This window comes from Calypte anna, chromosome 13, assembly GCF_003957555.1.
Source record: "Calypte anna isolate BGI_N300 chromosome 13, bCalAnn1_v1.p, whole genome shotgun sequence".
NCBI classification, from domain to species: domain Eukaryota; kingdom Metazoa; phylum Chordata; class Aves; order Apodiformes; family Trochilidae; genus Calypte; species Calypte anna.
This window is the reverse complement of record NC_044259.1, coordinates 17,053,126-17,079,663: the sequence shown is the minus strand read 5'-3', so window position 1 is coordinate 17,079,663 and position 26,538 is coordinate 17,053,126. Positions and strand designations below refer to the sequence as shown.

General features: G+C 52.1%; 1 protein-coding gene across 1 annotated transcript in view; it reads right to left on the bottom strand.

Moving 5' to 3' along the window:
• The window catches only part of KCTD16 (potassium channel tetramerization domain containing 16), a 33,465-nt gene extending 7,305 nt beyond the window's left edge, over positions 1–26,160 (bottom strand). The window contains exon 1 of the mRNA XM_008495445.2: positions 25,329–26,160. Coding sequence (XP_008493667.1) covers positions 25,329–26,160 — 832 coding nt within the window. The remainder of the gene's footprint in view (positions 1–25,328) is intronic.
• Between the last annotated feature and the right edge of the window lie 378 nt (positions 26,161–26,538).

Below are 26,538 nucleotides of genomic sequence, written 5' to 3'. Positions count from 1 at the left end.
ATTGCCTCTTGTCTCTGCCCCTCTGGGAAAATCCCCAGTTTGCCTTTCCCTGGGGGTCACTGACTTCTTGCCTTGTTCCTTTCCCTTCCCTTTGCACACCCACAGCACGGGGGGTTCTGATGCCACAGATTCTCAGATATTAATATAAATGAATAAATAATGAAGCTGCAGTCCCAGGCAGACTCACAGCTGGAACCATTCAGATGAATTTTCAGCCCCATTTTGCCCATTTAGCCCCCTGGATAGAGCCCAGGGAGGTGATGTCTGGCCCTGTTCTGGGGTTCTTTACCATGTTTTGTGTCCCTGGAGCAGGCAGCAGCCAGAGAGCCAGCTGGAAAAGCTGCTCCTTGGAAACAAATACTTTGGACATCACTTTTCCCTGCTTAAAGCCATTACTAATCCCCTAATGGCCATGATAGGGTTTGCCTCTTATCCCAGGTTCCTTTAAAGACCCCAACACCCCTGGAGAAAGGGGCAGCAGCTGCCAGGACCAAGGAGGGACCAGAGGGGACCAAAGGGGAGCTGGAGAGGGGCAGGGATGGTGCTGGAGCTCTGTCCTCTGGGAGTCTCAGATATCCCTTGCTGGAGGGGAAGAATCCCTGGTTCTCCTTTATAAGCTGTTTCAGTCACTCTCTCTGCAAGTTTTCTCTTTTTTTTTTTTCCTGTCTGAACCTCACAAACCAGCCTGCTGCTCTATGGAGATAAATTGGGTTTATGGGAGGAAAACATTGCCAGGCACAGGGGGCTTTGCCTGAAATCCTGCATCTTGCTGCTCAGTGTTGCTCTGGCTTTAGCTCGGGTTCTTTTCTATCCCCTAAGTGGGGAGCTGAACTTTAAGCACTGAATGGCTGGGATTATCAGCTTCAGCATCCCAACCAAAGCACTGTGCAGTGGGAGACCCTCCAGGTGCTGCTTTCACAGAAACCCAGCAGTTTATTCCAAATATTTTTAGCACCAGTTTCCAGACCAATTAAGTCCCCCTGTGCCTGGGAAAATCCTAAATGTGCTCTGAGGTCACAAATCTCCCTCTGCCATGAGGCTGAGGGGATGGACAGGGGGTGAGGAGGGTGCTGAGCCACAGCAGGGACAAAAAAACTCCTAAGTTAAGGTCTCTGTGTGGGTCACTGAGGCTCTGGAGGGCAGCAGGGCTGAAATACCCAATCCTTCTGGGTTTGGACTGTATATATATATATATAAAATGTAGAAATCAAGCCAAGCCCAGCCAGCCCCACAGCTCTGACTTGGAGGAGATCCCTGTGCAAATGGGTCCTTCAGTCACATCTGTAAGTGAAACCTGGAGCCACCCAACAAACCCTGGGGTCTTATGGGGGTTATGGGGTATTTTTGGGGGGTGATGCTGGGTGTGAGGCTGCTCTGCCCAAGGGGTGTCTGCTCCTCACCAGGGGCTGTGGGGAGCACAGGTTCAGGATGTGCCAAGCCTAAAAACCACCCCAAGTTGTTCCAAACTCCCCCTTACTGCACTTGGTCACTTGGAGAGCTTCCCAAACCCAACCCCCATGGGGTCAGCCTCTCATTTACACCTCAGAGCCTCCTGATCCTTCCCTTACAAGCAGCAAAGTCATTTTTGCTGCTGCTCCAAGGCCCCTTTGCAGAGCCACAATGATTTATGGGGCCTCCCTGCACATGGCCAACAGGCCCTTAATATTTAACAGCTGTAAGAAATATTGCACAAACATCATGCATTGCTAAGTCAGGTTTTGGCCTACAAAAATATTAAGATAGCTCTGCAAGGGGTCAAACATTAATCATTGGCTCATTTATCTTGTGAACTTATTTCGTTTCGGAAAAAAAAAATCAAAAAAAAAAATCATCATCCAGCAGATAGATTTGTGTGCCCTGGTGCAAATACATATTTATGATATTGTTATTGGTCTAACATCTGTTTCCTGGCATCACCATTTCAGGATATACATAACAACAGGAGCCAAATCCCTCCCTAGGAAAGGAAAGAGGGGAGGGGTCCCAGGCAAAGTCTTCAGTGCAGGGCCAGGGGCTGCAGCCTGGAAATGAGCACTGGAACCCTTGGAAAACTTCCAGGAACTGCTAGGAAAGCACTGGGGAGAGGCCTGGAGCCCATGGGAGAGCCCCCCAAGCCATGATAAGCAGAGGCTGCAGCACCCACCCGAAGCCCACAGCACCCATCCTCTGGGTGTTCAGCTCCAGGGCTTGGGAACCCCCCTGAAAACCCCTGGAGGGGGGGATGGAAGGGGAAAACCCTGTGATTCCAGCAGGCATCAGCATCCTGGGAGGGACAAAGTCACCTGGGGGGCTACAGGACCCCAAACCAGGGCTGGGGGGATGTCCCAGAGCCAAACCCAAAGGGACCTTTGGATGGGCAGAGCTGGGCAGGGAGCTGGAAAACAGAGAAAATCCTTCTGCCCATGGTGAGAGGAGGCTGCTGGTGGTGCTGGAAGGGACCTGGGGACTTTCTGGGGAAAGCAAAGGGGTGAGATGTGCACCCAGGGGGCTCAGAAGGAGTCCAGACCATGAGCAGATCCCCAGAGCTGCCCGGTGGCTCTGCAGGCACCTGGGGCTGAGGGAGAATTCCCAGCAAAACCAGGAGGCATCCTCCAGCTCCCAGCACAGCAAGGAGCCTGAAGTTCTACCAGGCAGGAGATAAAACTCATTTCAGAACCCTCTGGAAAACTCCATCCAATGATTTATGGTGCAGCTGGGGACAAGGCTGCACCCAGGGGCTCAGCATCCATCCCCCCATTCCTCCTCCCATCCCCAAGGGCAGCTCCCAAAAAAGAGATGAATGGAAGGGGGAAGGAAGAAGGAACACATGGGCAGGGGATATTTATTTATCTCCTGGAAGGAAACAGAGACTTCCCTGGGACTGAACAGCTCAATTAAGCACTTGCTGGAATGACAGATTCACCGCTTGCTCAACAAATAGATCTCAAACCAGAAGGAAAACTGGGATGAGGGAATGAACTGAGAGGCTCAGAGAGCCCAGGAGAGGATCTCTCACCCTACAGAGAAACCAGAACCACTGGGCCAGATGATTGGGTTTGCAGCTTTTCATCCTTTGGAAGGGGGGGATGGCCCTGAGGAGCTGGTGCTGCCCCCCAGGCTCTGCTCAGCTGGGCAATCCCAAAGGATCCTCCCCAAGGAAGGTCCCAACAAACCCCCCCAGCCCCAGCACCACAAACCTGAGTTCTGCTCTAGCAAGTTAAGAATTGTGCTCCAACTGCTTGTGTGGGGGCAGCTCCCCCCCCCCCAAAAAAAAATCAAATTCCAAAGCACTCACTTGGTTTTTCTCTTTCCTGGTTCCTGCTTCCCAGAGCCTCTGGATGGGGCTCTGATTCAGTGCTGGGAACACCAGAGGGGCAGAGCAAAGCCTTGCAGCTACCCCTGGCACTTACTGAAAGCTCCAAAATGAGGTGCAAGCCCCATTCATCCCGTGCCCCCAGGGGTGATGGAAAGCTCTGGATTCCCCCCTCCCCTGGAGCATCAGGACCTGCAGGGACCTGGATCCCAGCAGGGATGAGCTCAGGGGAAGCTGTTCCCAGCCCAGATCCCAGCCAGGCAGCAATAATTCCTGGCAATAATTCCAGATCCCAGGTGCCCAGGGAGAAGCTCAAACCCCCCCATTACTGATGGCAGAGAAACCCCTGCCCCTTCCTCCCTGGGGAGGATTCTGCTTTGACCATTCCAGGCAGGTTTTGAAAGGCACAAAAAGGCTCTTTCTGTGTCAAGCTCCCCGGTGACATTTGGGCCCAGATCAGTCACTACAAAGGTAAAGATTCCTGAGACCAAAACCAGCCTATTGCTTCCTTGGCTCTCCACTCAAGTAGCAGCACCCACAGAGGAGGAGCTGTGCATCCCACTGCAGAGGGAGCCCCACAGTTCGGTGTTCTCACTGGTACCTTTCTTCCTGTCAGACAAACTTGGGGTTTCAGGCTGTTTTTTGGCAAGCCAGTTGGCACCCAGCAGGGTTTGAGGGGTCCCCACCCCCAGCCTGAGGAAGAGTGCAAAGAACACCACTGTTCACCAGAGCTTTTCCCCTGCAGATGTAGAGTTTAACCCAAGCCAGGGAGTGACCCATTTCTCACCCCTTTGCTCTGGAGGGGTTTTTGCAGTGCTCTGGGTTTGTGTCCGGCAGGTTACCATGGCAACCACCATAGCATCACCACTGCACCCAGGAGCACCCTGTAACCTGGGGGTCCCAGTGGAGTCACAGCCTGGGACTGGCTCCCATTCCAAGCAGGGAACCACCCCACAAAGCTGAGCACCAGAGGCTGAATCCCAAACTGGAATCTTCCCTGGGATTGGAAACCAAAGGGGGCTGCACCCTGCCTTACAGGAAGGTCATGGACTCAGAGGCAAGGCAAGAGAGGAACTATTTTTATTTTTTTTTTTAATAGGGGAGCATTTCTGTGGGAAATACAAAATAAATACTCCCTCCCTTCCCTCTTTTTTTTTTTCCCCCCAAGTCTTTCAATGTGAAAAACCATGGTTAGCCATATCCCTGCTCAGTCTCCTTGTTGTACTACCAAACTCCAAACGTCAGTGCTAAGCTGAGCTCAATCAAAGGAGGGAATTTCCCCATCCAGAGCTCTGCCCTGGGAAGCAGTCAGCAGCAGAGGGCAGGAGCTTTCCCACCTCTCTGGGCCCTGCAGTCACAGCTCCATCCCACGGCATCCCCCTGACCACTGCACACCCCTCCCAAAACCAGTCCTAAAGCCAAGAGCCCTCACCCCATGGCTTTGATCTCTGCTCCACGGAGCACAACTATCCTCTGGCTTTAAAAAGAGCAAAGCAAAAAAGGCTTTATTTTGATGTTTTAGTGTTTACTTCTCGGCAATATGTGCTTAAAGGGAAGCACAGTAATTCATCTTCCCTGTGCCTGCTTTCTAGACCTGAAAATAATAATAAAATAAAAAAAAAAGAATAGGAATAGCTGCTGTGCATTTGCATCTCAATTTTAGCCCAAGCATCTTGACAAAGATTCAGCTAAATGAATCGGCACAGTGTGCAAAGAAAGCAGCTGAAGTAAACAACCCCTCCGGGGATGCTGAGAAAAAGCAGGAGCTGCAGAGGAGTCCCTGGATGATCAGTCCCTGCCACCAGCCCCACCGGGACCGGGATGGCCCCGAAGGGCACAGCCACCCCCCAGCACCTGCCTCCTGCTACCAAACTCAGACCAAAACCCAAAACCTGCCCTGGGGAGGGTAAGGAGGAAGGCACAAAGCTCTCCATCCCGGCCCGATGGTTTGAGAACAGCTAAAAAAGGAGGAGGAGAGGAGGGAGGCTGAGAGACAGCCCTGGGACAGCCCCCGAGCATCCCTCAGCTCCAGGCACAATGTGGGACCAGGGACCAGCTCCCCTCCCACCAAACCCCAAGGTTTTGGTCACTCTGCCCAAGTTTCATCTGAGAGACTGAGAGAAAAAAAAAAAAGCCTTAATTTTCAGTTCACTAAGGAAAAGACTGAACAGCCCCAAAACCTGTCCAGCTCTGCTCTTCACGGGTAACTTGTGAGCACTGGGGAAAAAACAAAGTGTCCCGTTTTTGCGTGACAATTGACTTTCCTGTTTTTCAAGAGGGATCAGGTCCCTTCCCTGCTATGGACTCTGAATCCCAAATCCTCTCCCGGTCTGAGCACCCCCAGGTGGATCCTTTCCCCCTTGGCTTTAGCGCTGCCTCTATCAGAAGCTGGGGGGCTCAGAGGTTTGGGGAGCAGGGAGGGATTTGGGATGGGTGATCCCTGGTTTCTGGGGGAGCAGGGGAAGTCGATGTGGTTTCCTCCCAAAGCTCTGCTCCCGTTATCCCGGGATGCAGCCTGGAAGCAGAGCTGAGCATTTCATTACCGGAGCTGAGCAGGGCTGGGAGGATTTCATCTTGGGGCAGAGAAAGGAGGTAAAGGAGTGGAAAGGTGCCCATTGCCCCGGGTACTGCTCCCTTTTGTTACCCAGCTCCTTCTGCTCCGCAGCACTCGGTTGCTCACAAAGCTTTTGCTCATTTGATTTGAAAGGAAAAAACTTCCTGTGGCAGGGGAGATCAGAGGGAGCAGCAGCAGCTCCCAGGCTCTCTGCTCCTTTTTTCATTTTCATTAAAGCTGCCCCAAAGAGCCCTCTGAGGGACAGACACTTTGTTTCTGCTGAGGGAAAACCCCCCCTGACCCCTGGGCACAGCACCTTTGGTTTCCATTTCCCACCCATGTACCCAGGTCACCCGTGGGTTTCCTCTCAGAACCCCCAGACAGTGTTCCCAGTCCCTGCTGGGACTCACAGCTTCACTTGGGATAACCACCTGGGATCCAGGGGCCCTGCAGCACGCTGGGGATTCACTGAACTGGACTTTACTGGTGTCCATCCCAAGATCCCAGCAGACAGCCAGGGGAAGCCAGGCCCCCCATCACACCAAAACCTTTGTGCCTCTTGCAAGGAGCAGAAGCCCAAGCTCATTATCACTAATTATCCTCACTGGGTGTATTAGCCATGGTGGTCAAAATCCAACCAAAAAATTCTGCCTTTTTTTTTTTTTTTTTTGAGCAGAACTGTAAAGCCAGCCAAGTGTTTAGTTGTGCTGAGAAAAGCTTCACACAGGAAAAATTCAGTTTAGGACTCTGCTCCTCCAGAGCTTGATGAGGCAAGGGACACAAGAAGCTATCAATTACCCTTTCCAGAATAATTTCCACCTGTATGGCCATCTCCATCCAACCCAGGAGCAAGGAAAGGCCTTGGACACACAGCGCTTTCAGTGAAATATCTCCAGAGCACTTTGAGCCAGAAATGAGCCCACGAGCTCCCCTCTAGCAACAGATTGCTCTCTAATTCACAGAATGCAAATGCAGATGCTGTTCCTGGCACTTCACCAGCCTATTGCACAACACGTTTCTTTCTGGAGTAGCAGCATTTAATACAGGAGCAATAAAAGAGAAAACAGTCCCTGGCATCCACCTGTATTTGCCTCCTTTTGTGATTTCTGCACAGGATGCTAGGAAGAGCATAAACTGAAGAGAAAACCCAGTCCTGCAGTGATCTCGGGCTGACTGCCCTGGGGAAGGGTGAAGAGGGAGGAAATCTAACAAATAATTCCCTGGTGTCCAAGCCCTCCAGCACTGTGGTCACCTCAGGGGTCGTTTTGCAGAAGGAGGTTACAGATGCCACCTGCATCTCAGCCAGGAGAGACAAAATGGTTAAACTACAAAAATAAACTATCCAAGCCAGCAGCTTCCAGCTCCCATCTTGGCTCAGGATCAAGAGGAAGACAATTAATCTGCATCAGCAACACCCAGAGCCCATGCTCTGAGATTCTGTGCTGATGAGCATCACCAGCAGGTGGGGGGATGCCTGGGGCTGATCCAGGGAGGAGGCTCAGGAAGGGGGCAGGGAGCCCTCCCAGCCTGCTGTCCATGAACCAGGAATAAAATCCAGACCAGTGGAGACATTCGGGAGAAAAGAAGCTATATTTTAATTTATTTTTTTTCTTTTTCCTTTGCCAGAATGACTCCAGAAAACCCTCTGGGCAGCTGACACCTTCATCCCTCCTTTCAAAGGCTGAAACTCCTCCATTGCCTTCCAGTCCAACCCAGTGAACTGCACCAGGGTCCCAAAGATGCAAGGGTGACCTGAACTGAGCTGCTCATTCCATCTCCCCCTGGGAACCAGGCTCTGCCTCCTCTCCCAGGTTCCAGCCAACCATCTCCATCAGCAAAACAACTTTCCCTGTCCAAAGGCTTTGGAAACCCAAGGGATCACTGCTTTGCTTCCACCCCACAGCACTTACACCTTACCAAGGAGAACTCAGGTACAGAATGTGATAATTCCAGGACCAATTTGCTGGTGCCAGGGCTGGGATTTTACACGTGCCCCTGAGTCTGCAGCTGGAGACTGAACCCTGCCATGGGCACTGAGCTGACACTGCTCCTCCTTTGGCTGGGTTCTTCCTCCCTCCTCCACCTTCAGCTCCTGCTGGAATTACTGACCAGCAAAACAGTCTCAGCATCTCTCCCAGAGCAGAATAACACCTGTAACAGAGCCAATCGAGTCAGACACCCTGTATCTGATAATCATATCTGTGTGAGTTTACTGAAAAACACTTCCCCAGGGGCTCATCCAGGGGGTTTTGCTCTGAGGACATGACTGGTATCTGGATGTACCAATACACACCCACAGGAATGCACAGCTCCTGCACTGCTCAAAGATGAAAAGCATTTGGTGCTTGTGCTCACCAAACCACCCTGAATTTCTGTGGTCAGATTCCTAACCAGGGACACCAGGACACCCAGGGATGTGCTGGCTGCCAACTCAGGACAGGCAATGGCACCTCCTGCATCTTCTCTGGAGGTTAATTATAAACATTTTTTAGATTTTTACCTATTTATCCAGATTTATATCCATCCAGTAGCCTTATTTACCCAGGAAGGATGTTGCATAGAGAAGTAAGCAAATATTTGACAAGCATTATCTGAACCTTAAATGTTATTAGTAATAAAAACGTCAGCTTGAGAAATCAATTAAGTCCCATGGAACCAGATCCTCAGCAGAGATGAATTGGTTTATTTCTGTGGAAGTCAATGGAGTTAAACTAATTTACACAGCTGCTAATGCCATCCAGATTTCTGAGCAGTAACAGATAGGCTGGGACTTCCCTTTCTTTAAACAAAAACACGTTTAAAAAATAAAAAGCTCAGTAGCAGTTGCAGTGAGGGGTTTTTTGCCTTTTTTCTTTCCAAACCAGCAAGCTGGAGCCGTTTCCTGAATCCTTTGCCTGGTTTTATACAAAGCACAATCTGCACAACCACCAGGAAATCAAAGAGGAAAAACTTCCTTGGGGCTCTGATCGATTTCCCTTTGTTTCCTCACAAGTTCCCCTTCCACCTCTGCATTACCCCAGCACCAGCTTCCCAGGGACCATTTCATCCAGCTGCACAGGGCAGGGTGAGGATTGTCCTGGGACAGGAGCCTTGGCCCAAGGACCTCCTGGAATAAAACCAGGGTCTCACAAGGCAGGAGCCTGACACAGCCTGTTAACCTTGTCACCAATCCAAGGAAAGCACCCCAGTTTTATGGCCCTGCTAAGGCTCCCACACAGCATTTTATATCCTGAATTACAACCCCTGACAACGTGATTTAAGAGGACAAACGCTGAGAGCTCCACAGCTCGTGATAAACCAGAGCACATCCCAGCAGAAGACATGAAGGAACCCAGCAGGGCAGGTTTGCTGCTGTGAAAGATCCCTGGGCTTTGCCCTTCCTGGCCTTTTATTTCTTGGTGCTGAGAACCCAGTTGGGCCCAGGGCTGACCCAGAACCTCGGCCAGAGCAGAACCCAACCACCAGCTCCTGCTTCTCCTTGTGGGGCAGCCCCCAGCCCCACACCTCTGTTAACCTCAGTCCCCGTTTCCTGAACACTTATTTCCTCTCTGCTTTCAGTATTTTACTGAAGTGTCAACGTGCTGTACCATAAATATTTAATTACAGGCAGCTAATGAAAACAGGGGAGTTAATAAAAACTCAAGGTAGCGTGCACAAAATACAGCAAGGAACATTCTCACAGATACTGGGGGAAAAACCCAGACAGCAAGATAGTCTGGGTAAAACATTGAATGCCTGCTGAACTGAGTGCACCCCAAGTAATTAAATCCTTCTCAGTGATCTGTTTCAGAACTGATTGCAAACACCTTCCTCCCCTGCCAGGTAGGCAGCAGCAGTCCCTGTGCTTTGATGCTGCTTTGACTCCTCTCAGCTTTTGTTCAGATTTTCTTGCTAAGCACAGGGGAGGATGAGGAATCATCCCCAGCTACAACTTCCAGAAGCTGAGCCCCCGAAGAGGGCAGAACATCCAAGTGAGCTCAGCCCCCTCCCAGCAGCCCTGCCCAGGGTTTGTCCCCTTCCTGCAGCTGTGAGCCTGATAAAAAGGGGTCAGACAGCTACAACAAGATGGGAAATTCCAGGTGTCAGGACACAGAAGTCTCTCACACAAATCATTCCCTGTGAATATCCAAGTCCATGATTATTTACAGGACAAGAGGTGAAGCACCCGGAGCTGCAGGCAAGGTGCCACCAGCCCTCCTGCTCCAGAACCCTCTGTGTTTCTCCCCAGTTTCCTTAATCCACTTTTAATGAAAATGGGAAATTCAGGTCTAAGTACAAAAAGTGGCAAACAACCCAGGTTGGGTCAGGAGGGAGCATCAGGTGTCTGCCCCCCACATCCTGCACCTGGCTGGAGCAGCCCTGGAAGGTTCAGTACCAGGGGGTTTAAAACATGAATGAGAAATCAGTTTTATTTTTTTTTTAAATTTCACATTTGGGAAGCTAAGAATGGGTCTAATTGTGGGAAAGAGTGATTAAGCATTTGCAGTGAAGGCTGCAAGCAGGTGGGGATGGGGATTCCATCCCATTATCACACCTATACATTACCCCCACTGGGGCAATGGGAGCTTTAAATGGAATTTAATCTCTTCCTGGGCTCCAGAAGGAGTGAATAATGGCTCAAAGATGAGCTGCTACGTGCTAATCGGTATCTTTAAGCCCCTATCATAACATGAAGCAATCATCAACACACAGAGAGCCAGAATAATTAGCACATCATCACTAATAAAACGGGGTCAGCAAATTAAAAGATGCCAGCTAATTGTATTACACGGCCACCCCGATGGAAAGGCCCGGGAAAAGTGGGGAAATCAGAGCAGATCCAGCAAGGATGGGGCTGGCTGGAGCTGGGGTGATGTCACTGCAGGGACACACAGACAATGTCCCTGTCCCTCCCCGGAGGCAGCAGCAAAGTCACAGCCGGTGCTGAGGCTCCTTCACCCCCTTCCCCCTCCTGTTTCTCACCCCAAAAACCCGGTGAGGAAATTCCTCTTCACCAACCTCTCCTCCAGCTCCTTGGACATGCAGCGAATTCACCCCGGGATGAGACAGAGAGCAAAGCACAGAGGGAGCTTTGGGAGCAGGGAATTATTAATACTGGGGCTGGAGCAGGGGGGGAATGGCTCCTTCCATCCATCCATCCATCCATCCCATCCATCCATCCCATCACAAAGGGATGCATCCATCCATCCATCTCATCCATCCATCCCATCACAAAAGGATGCATCCATCCATCCCATCCCAGGAGGATGCTGGTGGTGTTGGAGGGCTCAGCTCTGCTGGGGAGGAAGGGAGGAGCCCTCACCCCCAAACCTCCCCCCAGAGGGGAACTCACCAACTTCCCAGCAGCAGAAGTTGGTTCCTGGCTCCTCACAGCAGAGCCCAAAAGGCAGGAGCAGGGACAGAGCTGGCTTGTGCCTGTCCTGCCACCCAGGTGAGCCCAGGGCAAGCAGCAGCCACCAGAGAATGGACCTCAAGGATCCCCTGGTCCACCCCTTCTGATATTATTGTTGGTATGAGGTGTCCCAGCACCCCGTTCAGCTGAGAATTGGTATTTCCAACTCCACCACTTCCCCTGGGAGACCATTCCACTCCATTGCCCACGGGCCCTGCTCCCCACCTCCACTTTGTGCTCCCATTTTCCCCAAGACAGAAATCTTCGAGATAAAATGTGGGGCTGAGGCAAGCAGCCATCAGTATCATGAGCTGAAATGCTTCCCTTCCTTCCTCTCTTCCAACTGGACTCAGCTACAGCACATTTTGTCCTTGTGTATCACTTGGCCATACCATTTATTTCCATGTAACACAAACAGTGTATGGAGGAGGGAACAACCAGATTCATTTTGTACTTTGGACTCGATTTTGTTTGGATGATTATCTGTCCAACACCATTATCCTGGTTTTTTAAATAATCATATTGAAAACATGAATAAAAAACCCCAAACCCCACTTTTTCCTTTAAAATTAAACTGCACTGATGATACATCCTCAGCAGTAGTGAGCTTGGTGTGCTCACCATCATTTGAGTGGCAGAGTCAGGCTAAAAGGCCCTGATTAGCACAAGAAACAACATCAGAGATCCAGACAAAAGCAGAGCTTCAGCTTCCCCGAACACCCCAAATAAAGAAAACCTCGGAGTGAGCAAAGGGGAAACTGGGGAGAGAATCACCCCCTCTCCTGGGGACACTCCAGGGGCTGGTGCTGCGTTCCTGACCGTGCTCCTGCTCCTCTTGGGGGCAGGAGGGACCCTCAGGAGATGAGCAAGGGAAGTCCCTGTGCCCCCAAATCTATCGGGGTCCTAAACACATCGGTCCTGGATTCCTGGCACACCTCAGTCTCACCAGCATCCCCTCCATTGCTATCAAATTCAGGCTGTGACTTTTTGAGCCCTTGCAGAGCACCCTTTGCCCCCCCTGAGCCCTCCTGAAGGAACCTGAGGAGCAGAGCAAAAGAAAAGGGAAAGTTCCCCGTTCGGTTTTCAAGGTGTTTGGAAGCCTGCTGGATTCTCAGACTTGAAAACAAAGCAGCTGAGCTGCATCCTGTAACACCAAGAGCTCTTAGAGCTGCCCTCGGAGCACGCCCATCAAACTTCCATCAAGTAATTACCATCGGGCTGGCTGGGGGGAGGGCTTGAACCTCACACTGCATAATTGGGGGGAAATTAAAACAAACACAAATCTAGCTGTACCTTCTGATTTATGGAAGGGATTTAACACTCTGCCCGGCTGCCTCCCGTGTTCCCATTTGAATTTCCTGCACTTTGGGGAGTCTGAGCCCACCCGGGCAGAGCTCAGGTGCTGCCCTGGCTCCCAACACACGGAATTATCTCTCGAGGACACCCGACCCACCCAGATCCAGAGGCCTGGATGCCAGCAGGGACAATCCCTTCCAAATTCCAGCTTCTCCCTTCCAGTAATCCCGATAAACCTCAGGAGCTTTTGTCTCACCAGAGATGGGTCTGACCTCCCCACAGCCCCATGGGGGGACTCGGTGACCCTGGGACACAGCCCCATAGCAGACATCTGCTCTACAAAAGACCCCTTTTTGCCTCTCCCACCCCCCATAATGCCCTAAAATGATTTTATGGGAATTCCGCACGTGGTCCCGCTTTCATTTCAGCCCGTTCAACAAATAATTGTTTGGATGTTAATTCTGAGGCTCCTGCCCAGCGATCTGCATTTCAATGCCTCGTCAGAGAACTTCCAGCAGTCTTTAACCAGACACCACATTCGCATTTTAATGCGCACTCCAAGAATTCCAGGAAACCTTTCCGGGCGGCTGAGTTATCTCAGCCACGTTCCCTTCCGAGGGGAACCAGGGCTGCCCGACTGACAAAGACAATTCTAATGAAAAAAACCCCAAAAAACCCCAACAGCATCACCTCTCATCCTTTTGATTATCCAGCGATGCACCAATCCTAAAGCACCCCAAAAGCCCAGACTCCTGGTACAGCTGCAGCCTTACCTGCACCCCTGGAACCTCCCAGCACTCTGCCCTGGGATTGGGCTCATTTAACCTGATTTTAGCTCGGCTGTGCCCAATGGGATGCAAGGGATGGGGGGGTTGGTCCCCATTCGGAGGGGTCCTCAGCAGCATCATTAGCAACAAGTGGAGGAACTCAGAGCATCTCCTGAGATTAAAATCACGTCCTGGAAGCCTGAGGAGCTGCTTCCAGCTGAGGCAATGCCAGTGGGGAACAAGACCCTGTCCTGCTGCCCAACAAACGCTGAGGCATTGATCAAAACACACGAGTTGAAGAAATGAAGGGCTTTTTTTTTTTTTTAAGCAGGCAGCGCATTCCCTGCCGGGGCTCTGGGCACAGAACTCGACTGCAAGAGGAACTCAAGAGCTCCTCAGCTTTTCCCCACAGCCCCAGACTTGCTGGGGTGCAGAGCATCCCTGTCCCGGCTATCCTTTTCCCCCCCATCCCTGTCCCGGACATCCCTGTCCCGGGGCTGGACCCGCAGGCACCGTCCCGGGGCTGCTCCCCCCAGCTCAGCAGCAGCAGTCAGAAATCCAACCCATCAGGTGCCTGGCAGCCCCACGCCAAGCCCTGAGAAAAGAAATATGATTTTCCCTAACAAGACATTCTTTAAGGTTTAACTTAATCTGTTCTCTTCAGTGCCTCCATCCCTTGGGAATAAGCACATTAAAAGACTGACGATCTGTACAGGCAGGAAGAGGCATTACAATGCCATTACCAACACAAACCAATTTAAAATGCTTCCAATATTTAGAGAAGAGCTGCAGCATGATTGCAAACAAAACCTCTGATCACTTTTTCAAACAATGCTTAATCTGTCCTGTGGCCACGGCTCTGGAAAAGCTGCAGCTGCAAACAGAGCCCCCCCCGTGCTGCTCAAGTTCTCACTGCAGCTGAGCAAACACATTCTGGCCAAGGGTTCCCTCTGCTTCTTCTTGGAATATCTTCAGAATCAGGTCACAGAACTCACAGATGTCTTCATTGGGGTGCTTGGTTTGTCTCTGGGTTTCTCCTCGCAGGGCAGGGGGGGTGCAGGGACATCTCCCTGTCCCCAGGGCAATGGTTTGGGGCACAGAGCAGCCCAGGGGACACCTGGCCCAGGATCTCTGGGGCCAGGACTGGTCTGGGGTACACCTCAGCAGAGGTACTGACACTGACCCCAAAGCCTGGGGAGGGGGTGGGGGGCAGCGTGGGATGATGTGATGGGGGGAGCAGACGTGGGACATGGCTTGGCATGGAGGAAGCATCCCGGTGCCAGGCTGTGCCAGCAGGCAGCTTGGGGACAGCTTGGGAACAGCCTGGGGACAGTTTGGGGACAGCTTCACCCACCTGGAGAGGGGTGGGTGGCAGCAAAGCCCCTGGCAGAGGGGTCACCCCTGCTCAGTCCCATGGAGGCAGAGTCCCCAGGGGTCCCAGCAGGAAAAAGGGACAGGGAAAAGCTGGAACCTGCTCCCTGCAGCTCCCTGCCCCAGCACACAGGGTACAGCCCCACCAGCTCCTCCCAGCAGCAACCACAGAAAATCCAGCTGGGGGGCTGCTGGGGTGCCAGGGACCCACTGGTTCTACTGGAGGTGCTGGGATGGTTTTCCCAGCTCACACCCATCCCTCACCCCCCTCACCTTGTCCCCAGAAGGACCTGGGGTCCCACACCCCCAGCTGCTGCAGGGCCTTCCCAGTCAGCGTCATCCGGGATAATTATAGGAGATGCTAATTATCAGAAAGGTTGCTGTGCTCCAGGGCATCCCCAAAGCCCTTTCTGTGTCACCATGGTCACCCCAGCAGGAGGGGACGTGGCAGCTCCATGGGGACAAGATGTGGTTGGAGTCCAGGATCTTGGGGTTCTTCCCAACCCTCGTGGTACTGAGAGCTCACAGCCTGGGGAGGGGCACGGGGGCTGCAAGATCAGAGGGGGGCCCGCAGCCCCCCAAAACAGCCCTGAGCAGGGACCTGGCTGATTGGCTCTGGGGTGATGGGTGCTGGGGTGATGGGTGCTGGGTGCTGAGTTGGTGGGTTCTGGGGTGATGGGTGCTGGGTGATGGGTCCAGGGTGATGGGTCCAGGGTGATGCCCTCACACCACACATGTGCCCCCTGCTCCATGGAACCCTCCCCTGCAGCCAGCATTCCCAGGACATCCGTGTCAAGAAGGGAAGAAACACAGAGGTATTTTTGCTGGCCCAATCCCTTGCTCATAGCTAAACCTGCTCCCTTCCAAGTTGTTTGTTGTTTTCCCTGCAGGTTTTTTCAGCCCTGGGACTCCCCTGCTCCCTGGGCTCTGAATTCAACCCCAGCAGCAGCAGCCCAGAGGCCAGGGCAGGAGCCCCAAACCTCATCCCTCTGAGATGCTGCTGCAGCCCACACAGGATCGGGGTTGGCACCCAGGAGACCTTCCTGGGGCAGGAGCTGCAAAAAGTCCTTCCCTGGGGGATCTGCCATGGAAAATGTGGGCAGGTGCCTTCTGCAGAGCACCAGCAGCTCCCTGGGAACACCACAACTCTGTGTTAGCTGTAAAATATTCAGGTGGGCATTAATAATTTGTAGCAGTAGATTTGAGTTTGGGGTGGGTTTTTTGTTGTTTTGGGGGGTTTTTTTTTCCCCATAAAAAATTAAGCAAGCTTACAAACGATGATGAAAATCTAACCCTGCATTTCACCACTGGATCAGAGGGGAAGTGTCAGATCATTGCTGGTGTAAATCTGGAGTCAATCTGGATTCATCCCAGGGCAACCAAGCCCAGGAGGCTGCCCTATCCCCCTCCATCCCCCTGGGTGGGAACAGAAAGCACAGGGAGGCAGAAATAGGGCAGGATCCAGGATCCAAGGCAGAGGGAACCTGAGCAGGCACAGGGAGAGAGAGAAACTGAGCAAAAAGTTGGGGGTAGGGAGACACTGGAAGAGGTTGGGAAAGGAAGTTGTGGCTGCTCCATCCCTGTCCCAGCCCAGGTTGGATGGGGCTTGGGGCAGCCTGGGCTGGGGGCTCCCTGGGTGGAACTGGAGCAGCTTTAGGGTCCCTCCCAACCCAACCCATCCTCTGATTCTGTGCCCTGAAAGGCTCAGCAGAAGGTAAGGACCAGATGATCCTTGAGGCCCCTTCCATCATTTTGTGGTGCCAGAAGAGAGACCCATCACCCCCAGGATGGGGTTCAGCAAGATGCAGATGGATGGGTTTGGATTTAAAGGCCAAAAGAAAAAGAAAAAACAAGTCTTGTGAAGTGTCTAAAAACCCTACCTCAGTAAATTAGCCTGGCAAGCCCTATGTCATCTTTTGACTAATTATTACTGGAGAGGCTGTTGAAAGCCTTCACATGTTTTTTATTGGTCCTACTGGGAAAAAAATCCATTTTAAAATGGAAATTAATGTAATATCTGCCCAACCTTCTTCAGTGAGGTGGGTCTGGGGTTTTTTGCTCAGCAATAATGCAGAGTTACAAACCATACATCATGTCCCGTGCTTCTCAGGATCAATTTCTTCAAGAAAGGAAACCAGAAATGTGTTCCCTGAGCACTGCAGGAGGTGAAGTGAATGGAAGTGAGGAGGGCAAAGCTCTGTCAGGAGAGCAAACCTGCCAGACATGGCACAGACCCCATTTCTTCTGATCCAGGGGACTGTGGGAATGTTAATTAAATTCTCCTCCCCAAGCAGACCCCAGCCCAGCTCTCAGACTCCATGGGCAGACCAAGCTTAACCAGCTCCTCCATCCCTCTGCAAAATAGGGTGCTTTGGTTCTGCCCTGACCCCCAGGGCTCTGGAAAGCAAGATTCTTCAAGGAAATCTTGGCCAGTGAAAGCATTTTTCTCAGCATCCTTATTTAAATATTCCTTGTCAACCTAAAGCAAAGCAGATTGGATTCTTGTCTGCAGCCCCTGAGCTGAAGGAAGGGACTGATTTATTCCCCACGTCATGTAAGTGCATTGACTGGAGAGAATAGAGGATTTTTATCCTCTGAATGCTCAGAAATGAGTGAAATCAAAGATCCCTGGAACCTGCTAGGACACACACAGCCCTCTGCATCCTGATGATCGTGGCTTCACCAGGAGAGGCAGAGACATCCTGGGGCTGACACAGCATCCAAGGGGATGAAGGATTCCAGGGAGCCCTGGGCACCAAATCCCTCTGCTCTCCACTCCTGTGGGTGGGTGGAATTCAGGAATTCCGTGGCACAGTTTGCCAGGAGATCCCTTCCTTACAAATCCTCCTCCCCAGGCAGCCCCTGGGATGTGCTGCAGGGACCAGGATGGGGACAGCACAGCTCCTGCCACTGACCTCAGCACCCCCTCTTCTGCCCATAAATATAGCACAGAACTGGCAATATTAGCAAGAATTAAAAAAAGAAGCCACAAAGAGTATTATTTATGCATAAACATTGTATTACCACTAACCACTACTGGGCCATTAATTCCTAAACAGGGTTCCCTCTGTAGTTCCACAAGAAGCATTGATAATTTATTTTTCCTTGCAATTAAGCTGCAATTGTGCTCAAGGAGAAGAACCAGGACCAGCTCCCTGCACTGACTTTGGTGACCACCAAAAGGCTGGGAGAGCAAAGCAAGGGAACACCAAAGCCAACACTCTTCCCAAATAACCAGCATCTCCTCAGGTTCCTCCTCACTGATTTTTGGGTGTTATCACCCAAGGGGTTTTAGACCTCCAGTGCATCACCTCTGCTTGCCCAGGAGCCTGGTGCCCATCCCATGCTCCCTGCCACCCAACCCCAATGACTCTGCAGGACAGAACTCAGCTCAGACTCTGTAGGAAAACCTCCACTGTTGATACAGGGATATTTTTAGTTGCTCTGATGATGAGTAATCACATTTTCATAGGAGCAGGCCAGGAGTCAGGTTGCAAAAAGGCATCTTCAGCTCCCAGGCTCGGGATTAGCCTCTGCAATCCCCCTGCTCCTTTGTGGGACAAAACGTTGGACTTGCCTGCACTGCCACTGGAGACCCTGAGCTGAAAAAAAAAAAAAAAATCAGTGAAATTCTCTTTGTAGGAGCCCAGATAACCATGTTTTGGAGCTCCCTGATGGCCTGCTTTTTGCTCACTCAAGCTTCGCTCGGAGTTTTTGGCTTTGAGAATATTTAAAGTGCAAAATTCAGTCAAAATCAGCATGTTCCACTGGGTTCTATTTCAGCCTGATTTAATTCTGCTGTAAAAATACCCTCTGAATCAGTTTGATGGGAATTCAACCTGAAGTCTGGAAATCAGTCTCCTCCAAAAAACACAGAGAGAGAGAGAGATTTCTCCTCTTTCCATTTGGCTGCCAGGCCCTGGCCAGGGATTTAATGCCAGGAGAGGTGCTGAGTCTCCATCCCCACCCCCAGTGCCAGCTCAGAGTCAGGATGAGCCCATCCCTTGGGATGCTGCTGCTGCCCCAGGCCCCATTCTGCCCTCCTAGGAAGGCACCAAACCTCATTTTCCAGCTCAGAATTCCTGTCTCAGGGATGCTGGGGGTCTCTTTTTCCAGGCAGCTCCAGAATCCACAGCTATGGAGATTTCCACCTCACAGACTGCAGGGAGTTTGTGGTGTGGGAGGTCTGGGGGTGGGTGGCCAGGGTGCTTTTCACTACGTTTCTTTAAGGAGAGGGAATTTTTTTTGCTGCCTTAGCAGGTAATCAATGAGCTCCTATAAATCACTGATCACTTTGTTGGTGGATGCAGAAGCTGCCAGTGATTTATGAAGCAGGTGCCCAGGTCTGATGGGCTGGTGGGGGGAGCAGAGTGCTCCCAGCAGTGCTGAGCATCCCACAGGACCCAGGGGCAATGGGAAGGGTCAGCAGGATGAGGCCCTAATGGAGCACTTGGTGTTTATGGGTTTTACATACAGCTCCTGAAAGAGGAGAACCATCTCCACAGCCTTGGCCTTCTGGCTTCCCTTGAAAGATCAGAAAACCATTTAACAAGCTGACCTGGGGAAAGAGCCTGCCCAGAATCTGTTCAGTCCCTGGTTTATTTACCCAGCTCCCCCCAGATAAACCCGAGGAAGATGAATTACAAAACAAAAGCCCAAAGCTCCTGGCAAGGCCTTAGCAAAGCAGCAGCATCCTGCCCAGGGGGACATTATCCCATCATTTTACCATTCTGTGGCATCATCCCTCCCACCAGATTTGATGGAATCACCAGACCTGAAGCTGAGCTCCCCTGTTCCTTAAGGATTTGGGTAACATGGGGAACCCTGACCCTGACCCCTCACAGTCTCCCAGGATGAGCCTGGGCACCTCTCCTGGCTGTAGCAGGGGAGGTCCCTGGAGCTCCTTGGGCTCACTGGTCACTGTCACCCAGTGACAACTTAAGGAATCCCAGCAGGGCTGATCCTGCTCTCTGCCTGTACAACAAACAGAGCCTCAAGGAAGCCTCCTGGAAAGTCACCCGTGCTTTTTTGCAGGGATGTAACTCAGATTTTGCTGCTTCTCTCCACAATGACTGCACGTTAGCCCTGAACTTGAAAAGCTGAAAAAAAGGCGAAGAAACTGAGAAAATGTTGTGGTTACAAATTTAAACAAACCCAGGATGGCTGGAAGGAAAAAACCCCAACCTGCGGGAAGGGAGTGTTTGTCTGCATGTGCAATATGTTGCTGATGCTCCCTGAATGGCAAATCTCTGCCTTGTGTTTTCTTATTTACACTCCTTTGCTCTTTCTGGTTTTGTTGTCAGCAGAACCAGCACCGTGTGTCAGCAAGTTCTGACACGGGGCAGAGCTCCCCGGGCTGGGGAAACCTGCAGGCAAGGGGCTTCCACTTCCAGGGCAGTGGATGGAGCACTCCCTGCTCCCAGACACCAGCAGGGAACATCCCACTGGCACCCCCTCCCCTTTTTGTTCCAGTAAACCCCTCCTCTGACCAGTCTGATGGAGCTGGTGCTGTGGGACCTCACGCTCACTCTGCCTGGAAAGCATCCAGCTCAAGATTGCAGTTTAAAATACATCGATTTTTCTTTTTTTCCTTTTTTTTCCCCTAAGTGCCAGCTCTCCTTGGTTAATCCTTTAGTCATTACGGCCTCTTTCTGGATCACAGAGCCCTGCCCAAAGAGCTTGCAGCTCTCCTGCCAGCTGGGGAAGAGAGGGAAGATGCAAACCCCCCATCAAAACCCTCCCTGCCACCTCTGTGGGCATCTCCCAAACCTCCTTCCACCTGTGCCCAGGACACTGGGACAGGGATTGTTGGCTTTGCAGTGACAGGGGGAGGATTTTCATTGCCAAGTGGTATTTTGAAGCAGCTGGTGCTGAACATTTATCTCAAACCTTCAAGTCAACAAAGAGCATCTCCAAAAGGCCACAGAATAAGCAGCTGTGCTGTGAAGGATGGGGAGAGGCAAAGGGCAGAACCCAAAAGCCATCCTTGCTCCTTCTGAGCATCCCTATCCACACATTGCTGCAATGGGCTCAGAGCCCCACACCCAAACAACTTTGGAAACTGATTTTTAGGTTGCTGGAGAATTCCTGACTGATCCTCCCAGCAGATCCCACACCCCTGGCATCTAATAACTAATAGCATTTTCCAGCTATGGAACAACCCTGAACAAACCAACGACTCCACAGGCTTTGACAAACTTGGGGCAAAACTCACCCAGCACCCAAGTCTGACCAGAAAATCCAGGAGCAAGATCCTGGTGCCAGGAACACACCCTGGATACTGCCCTGGCAGATCCCACCTGCAGCATCCTCCTGAGGGGATGTGGTTTGGGAAAATGGAGCAGATTCACTGGTGGTGACAGTGACTGTCAGGTTGGGCAGCCTGAATTAGTCCCTGGATCCCAGTTTATTCTTTTATCTGGGGGTCATTTAGATCTGCACTGATTTTAAAGCAGAGAGAACCAAGTGCTGGAGCAGAGAACAGGCTCAGTTTGGAGAGAGGGGAAAACAGGGGAGGATCAGCAGCTCCTCCCTGGCTAACCCGAAACCTTCCTGTCCCAGCAAGTGCCAAACACACCCAGACAGCATCTTCCCAAAGATGCCAAAACTCACAGCAGTCCCCAGAGCCAGCAGGGGCAGCCCGAGGCCTTCAGGAGGAAGAATTTTGTTAATCCATGTCTGCCTTCCAGAGCAGGAATGTCTCCGAGTTCCCTCTGGACACCTGGAGGTGTTTTTAGGTGTGAGCTGGGCAGGGCTGAGCCTTGTCCTGATTTTCCTGGGCTTGCTCAGACTCTGAAACTGGTGCTCAGGAAGGGCAGGGACAGCTCTCTGCCTACATCCCCTTTTCTTTTCTGCCAGGGAACTTGAAGGCACATTTGTCCACCCCCCTCTGCCTGCTTTCTGAGGGAAAACACTGGGGTTAAACTGAAGCCTGGATGTATCTTAACAAATTCTCCCTCCCCGTGTCTCGGTGCTCTTCTCAGTACCCTCAGCTTTTCCCCAGTTCTTCCTCTCCAGTTTGTGTGTGAATTTTCTCTCCTTTTCCTCCATCTGTGCTTCTATATTTGTCCCTTTTTTGCCTCCCAGCTCCACTCTCCCCCAGCTCTGCTGCTCCAGGTGAGCAGAGGACAAGCTGCTCTTTACTGCCAGCCTTGGGGTGCTCCTGGAGGAGCCAGGAGGGGGGGGAAGGGGACAGCCTGGGGTCAAGACCCCCCCTCTGAGCTGTTCTGAGAAACTACTGCAGTTCCAGGCAGTGACAAGCAGAGAGAGAAGGGATGTGAGTCCAGGGGTGCAGACAGGGGCTGCTGGGCAGTTTCTCCTCACTTCTCACTCCACCTCATCCCATCCCACACCACCCCACTGCCATTCTTCTCCTGGGATGTTTCCAGCCTCCTGACCTGCTGCCTGAGCCCCAAGCCTGCTCCTCCTTATTTTTTTTTCTTTTTTTGGGAGGTGGTGGAGAAGAGGGTGGTGCTGCCACCGAGAAGTCAGGAACGGGGCCAGGCTCCAAAGGGCTGAGCCAACCCATCTGCTGCAACACCCCCGCCCCTGCCACAACATTTCACAGCTGTTCAAGTGCACATTTTTTGACTCATCCCGTGGTGGCGGTTGAAAACATTTAAAAATGAGGATCCAAGCACAGGCTATCACCCTCTTCAAAAATGAAAAGTGGAGACGAGGTTTTGGTTCGTGTTCATCAAAACAACAGGAGGAGAGGGAGGAGGGGGAGGGAAAAAAAAAAAAACCCAAACCACAAAATAGTTCAAGTCAGAAACCCAACCTCAGCGAGTGAGAAACTTAAATAAATATCTCTGACATGAGAGGATGCACGGGCAGAACCTGCCTGGGTGTGAGCAGAGCTGGGCAGTGATCCCTGCCTGCCCCAGGAGGAACTGGGGAGCAGCTCCCAGGGCTCAGCCCAGCTCCAATCCAGCCCCCTCTGCATCAGCCTCCCAGAAACTGGACTGGAGCCCAGGACTGCACTGTCATCCCCAGTGCCAGCTCTGCAGCCCATCCTGACACCCCCAGCCCCCCAAAAACAGCATCCCTGGGATGCTCCCTGCCTGCCCTGCATTCAGGGCAACCTCCCCAACCCAGAACGTGGCTCTGCCCTCAGGCTCAACATATGAACAAGGGGAGAAAACCTCATCCAACATTAATCATGCAGCTCTCCTACCAGCACAGGCTGTTCCCATGTGAGCAGCTCCCACCCTCTTCGGTCCATCTGAGCTCCTTTCAAAAGGATTTGCTCGTGAAGACGTTCTTTGTCTTCCTGCCAACCACAGCCATCCACCTTCTGAGTGGTATTTGGAGCATATAATGTACTTGGTGTGTCACAGACCTGTCCCTCCCTCTGCTCTCCCTCCTCTGGAAAGGAGCTTTCCTTGCTCTTGGGAACCTTTCTCTGCACTGACCACCTCTGCTCTGCCTAACCACTTGCACTGACCACCTCCCACTTTTAGGCCCCCATCAACCTGATCCCAAGAGCTTGAGGAGTTAAAGCTCCTGCAGGCACAGGCAGCAGCTTCTCCTTATGGCCAGGCAGCTGCAGAGAAGTTCCACTGGAAAGCCAGGTGTCAATGGTAATGGTCCCCCAACAGTTTCCAAAGGAAGGTCCTGGGGACATCTGGGAAGGGGATTCTTTGGCTCCAGGTGGGTTCTGTGGATGTGGTGCCTGCTCTTGGGTGTGCAGCCCCCGAGCACCTGGGCAGCTCCACCCGTGGCTCCATCCCAGCAGGCAGCAAATGGCACAGGGAGCTACAGAGGGATCTGGCACCATGCTCATTGCTGAAGCTTTTACCTGGGGAAGGGTCCCTGGAAAACTCTATCTCTGAACCACAGCAGTGTGAAAACCCCACAAAACTGATAGGAGCCAAGTGGGAAGCCTGTTGGTCAGAGACTTTCCAGGAACTTCAATGGGACTGGGCTTTCCTGGGTTGGTGAGGGACAGTTTTGTGACCCCACTAGAGACACTCAGTCCCCAGAATCTGCAGGTACCTCTCAGCTCAGAACCTTCTCACTACCTGGCTGCAGTGATACGGAAGCAAGGAGCAATCCTTAAAGGCAGTAATTTGAGTAAGACAGAAACCAGGAGTCTGTGTTTGTTAATTCATCCTGAACCACCCTCTCTTCAGTTAGCCAACCACAAAGGACTTGTGTCTTCTCCTGCTCTGAAGTATGAATGCAAACACAATTTATTTTAATCCATTCCTCTCACTGCATTAATCCTCCTCCTGTAACTTGTCCAGGACACTCTGATTTCAAACACAAGAACCCAGGAGCAGGAATCATTCATCCCGACGGGGTGTAAGCGGATCCCTGACCTTAAAACTATTTTGCTAAGAAACGCGGCTAGAAAACTAATTTTAAGTAAATCTGCATGTCAAGAATACAGATGGCTCCTGAGGATGCTAACTTAAGCATCCTTACATAAGCAGATTAGAGGTGCCTGTTGAGCCCAGACAGCAGAGTAGATGGCGCTGAATGCAGCATTACACACAAACTGTTCCCTTCCTGCTACATCATCCAGCTGAAACTTTTGTCACCCCTCCCTGCCCTGCCTCTCAGCTCCAAGCACCGTGCTCAGCCCAGCAGGGCCCCGGCCACAGAAAGCTTTGTCCTCCTCGGAACCCCCAGAGCAGCAGCTGGATAAATCCCAGCCCTACAAAGGAACCAGGGAAATGCTCCCTGCTGACACGAAAATGGAGGCAAACATCCTCTACAACCTCTCAAATATTTCAGCACAGTCGTGGAACGATTTATTTTATTTTTTCGAGACAGAAATTGCCAGCACCCAAATTCCCCTCCTGTCACCACTGGTGCCTCCACCTGAAATATCAACTTCAAAAAGTTCAGGAGCCTTCTGGAGCCACCAGCCGAGGTGACCACGCAGGAGGGGATGTGGCATGGGTGTGGGGAGTGGGGCAGATCCCCCCTCCGTGGGCAGGGGTTGATTCCCAGGCATCACCAGCGTTGCATAACCAGCCCTGCAAGTTGGCTGCCTCTGCCCCAGCCCTGCAGAGCACAGCAGCAGCAGCTGCCTCCGAGAAGGGCCCTGCTGAAAAGCAGCCAGGGGGATGGGATTTGGTTTTCCCTCTGCCTTAAGTGTGTCAGCCTTTGCTGACAGATGGCTTGGCTGACTGGGCTCGACAGTCATCAAGCAGCTATTACCTTTGTAAATGGAATCCCACGGGAAGGTTTGGGGCTTGGGTTGCTTCTGATGGTGTTTTTTGGTTTGGGGTTGGTTTTGGGTTTGTTTTTTTTTCTTTTTTCTTGGTTGTTTGTTGGGGTTTTTTTCCCTGTAATGAAATCGGCATCGTGTTGGGAAGGCTGATCCTTCCCATCCCTCAGGTCCCCGGGAGCGAGCAGGGCACCCAGCGCAGCACCCGCAGCACAGGGCTGATGGGTGATGGGTGATAATGGGTGCTGATGGGTGATTCCGGCAGCCTGTGCTGCCACCTATCCAGGGCCACGCTGCCGAGTCGTTCGACCTCGTTTTACATTTCGGAAGCTGGAACCGAAGCCTCATCCCCCCCTCACCCCTCACCCCAGCTCTCTCTACACGGAGCCTCGGCCCGCGGCAGGAGCAGGGAAAAATCCGCGCTCTGCTGTGCTGGGAGAACTGGGACGAGTCCCTGGGAAACCTCTGGTACTTACGGTAGAAGACGTATTCGGTGTAGCTGGACCAGACCTTGTCGTCTGTGTACTGGTTGACAAAGGAAGCGGTCACGGAGGAGTTACAGGCCACCATGTGGAATCCACACTCGGACAACATGTCGAAAGCCCTCTCCAGGTGCTTAAACTTGAGATAAAACCTGGAGGTGTACCTCTCCGGGGCCCTGTCCGGGTCTCTGCTTTCGTTCAAACTTTCTCCAAAGACCTCCTTGACCAGCGCAATCCTCCCACAAACCAAAATCCTCGGGACCCTCCTGAATTTGGCGTCTGCTTGGCTCTCCCTGCCCACGGTGCAGGACCCGCGGTACCCGATGGTGATGAATCCCCACTTGCGATCCGGTGTCAGGAGCGACGAGGGCGGGCAGATTCTCGTGTCGCTGCCCTGGGAGACCTCCTCGTAGTCACTGTGGCAATAATCGTCGGGGCTTTGCTTGCTGTCATCGGGAGTCAGGAGTTTAACCAAGTCCGGGAGCTGGAAGTACTCAGCCTCCCTCTTGAGCCTCCCCTTCTCGGGGAAGTGGTCGGGCAGAACCACTTGCTTGTCCCTGAGATAGTCCAGAATGTAGCGGAAAAGGAAACCGTCCCTGTCGATGAAGAACCTTCCCTTGGAGTCCTTGGCCAGGTCGTTGGCCGTGTCTCTCTTTGGGGTGAACATTTTCCAGAGCAGGGAGTGAGGGGTGCCGACCAAGGTGGAGTGGCGGGTGAAGTAAACCTGGCCGCCCACGTTCAGCTCCACCACCTCCGGGAAGGGGAGCAGCCCCGTCCCCTGCTCCCTGGCAGGCAGGTAAGTCCTGCAGTTCCCACTCAGAGCCATTCTACTCTAAACCAGAACCCGGCAGCACGCAGGACTAGCAATCACATCCAAGTGTGGAATAAGGCTCCCAACATTCAGGAGAAACAGGAGGAGGGGAGGGTGGGAGGGGGGGGGAAGGGAAAACGTGAAAAGCAGCCAAAACGTTGTTTTTTTTAAAAAAAAACAAAACCATCTGAAGTGTCCATGAGTGAGTGTGGCAGAAGTGGCTTATGCCCTCAGCCACGGAGGGTGGGGAGCGATCACTTCGTGACATGCAATCACATCACCAGATCTTCCAACAAAGCCATCAAAATCAAGGTCAAGCCAAACCTATGGTCACTCACAGGTCTGCCAGGAGGGAAAACAAAACAAGACACAAATCACTCAATTAATCGCCAC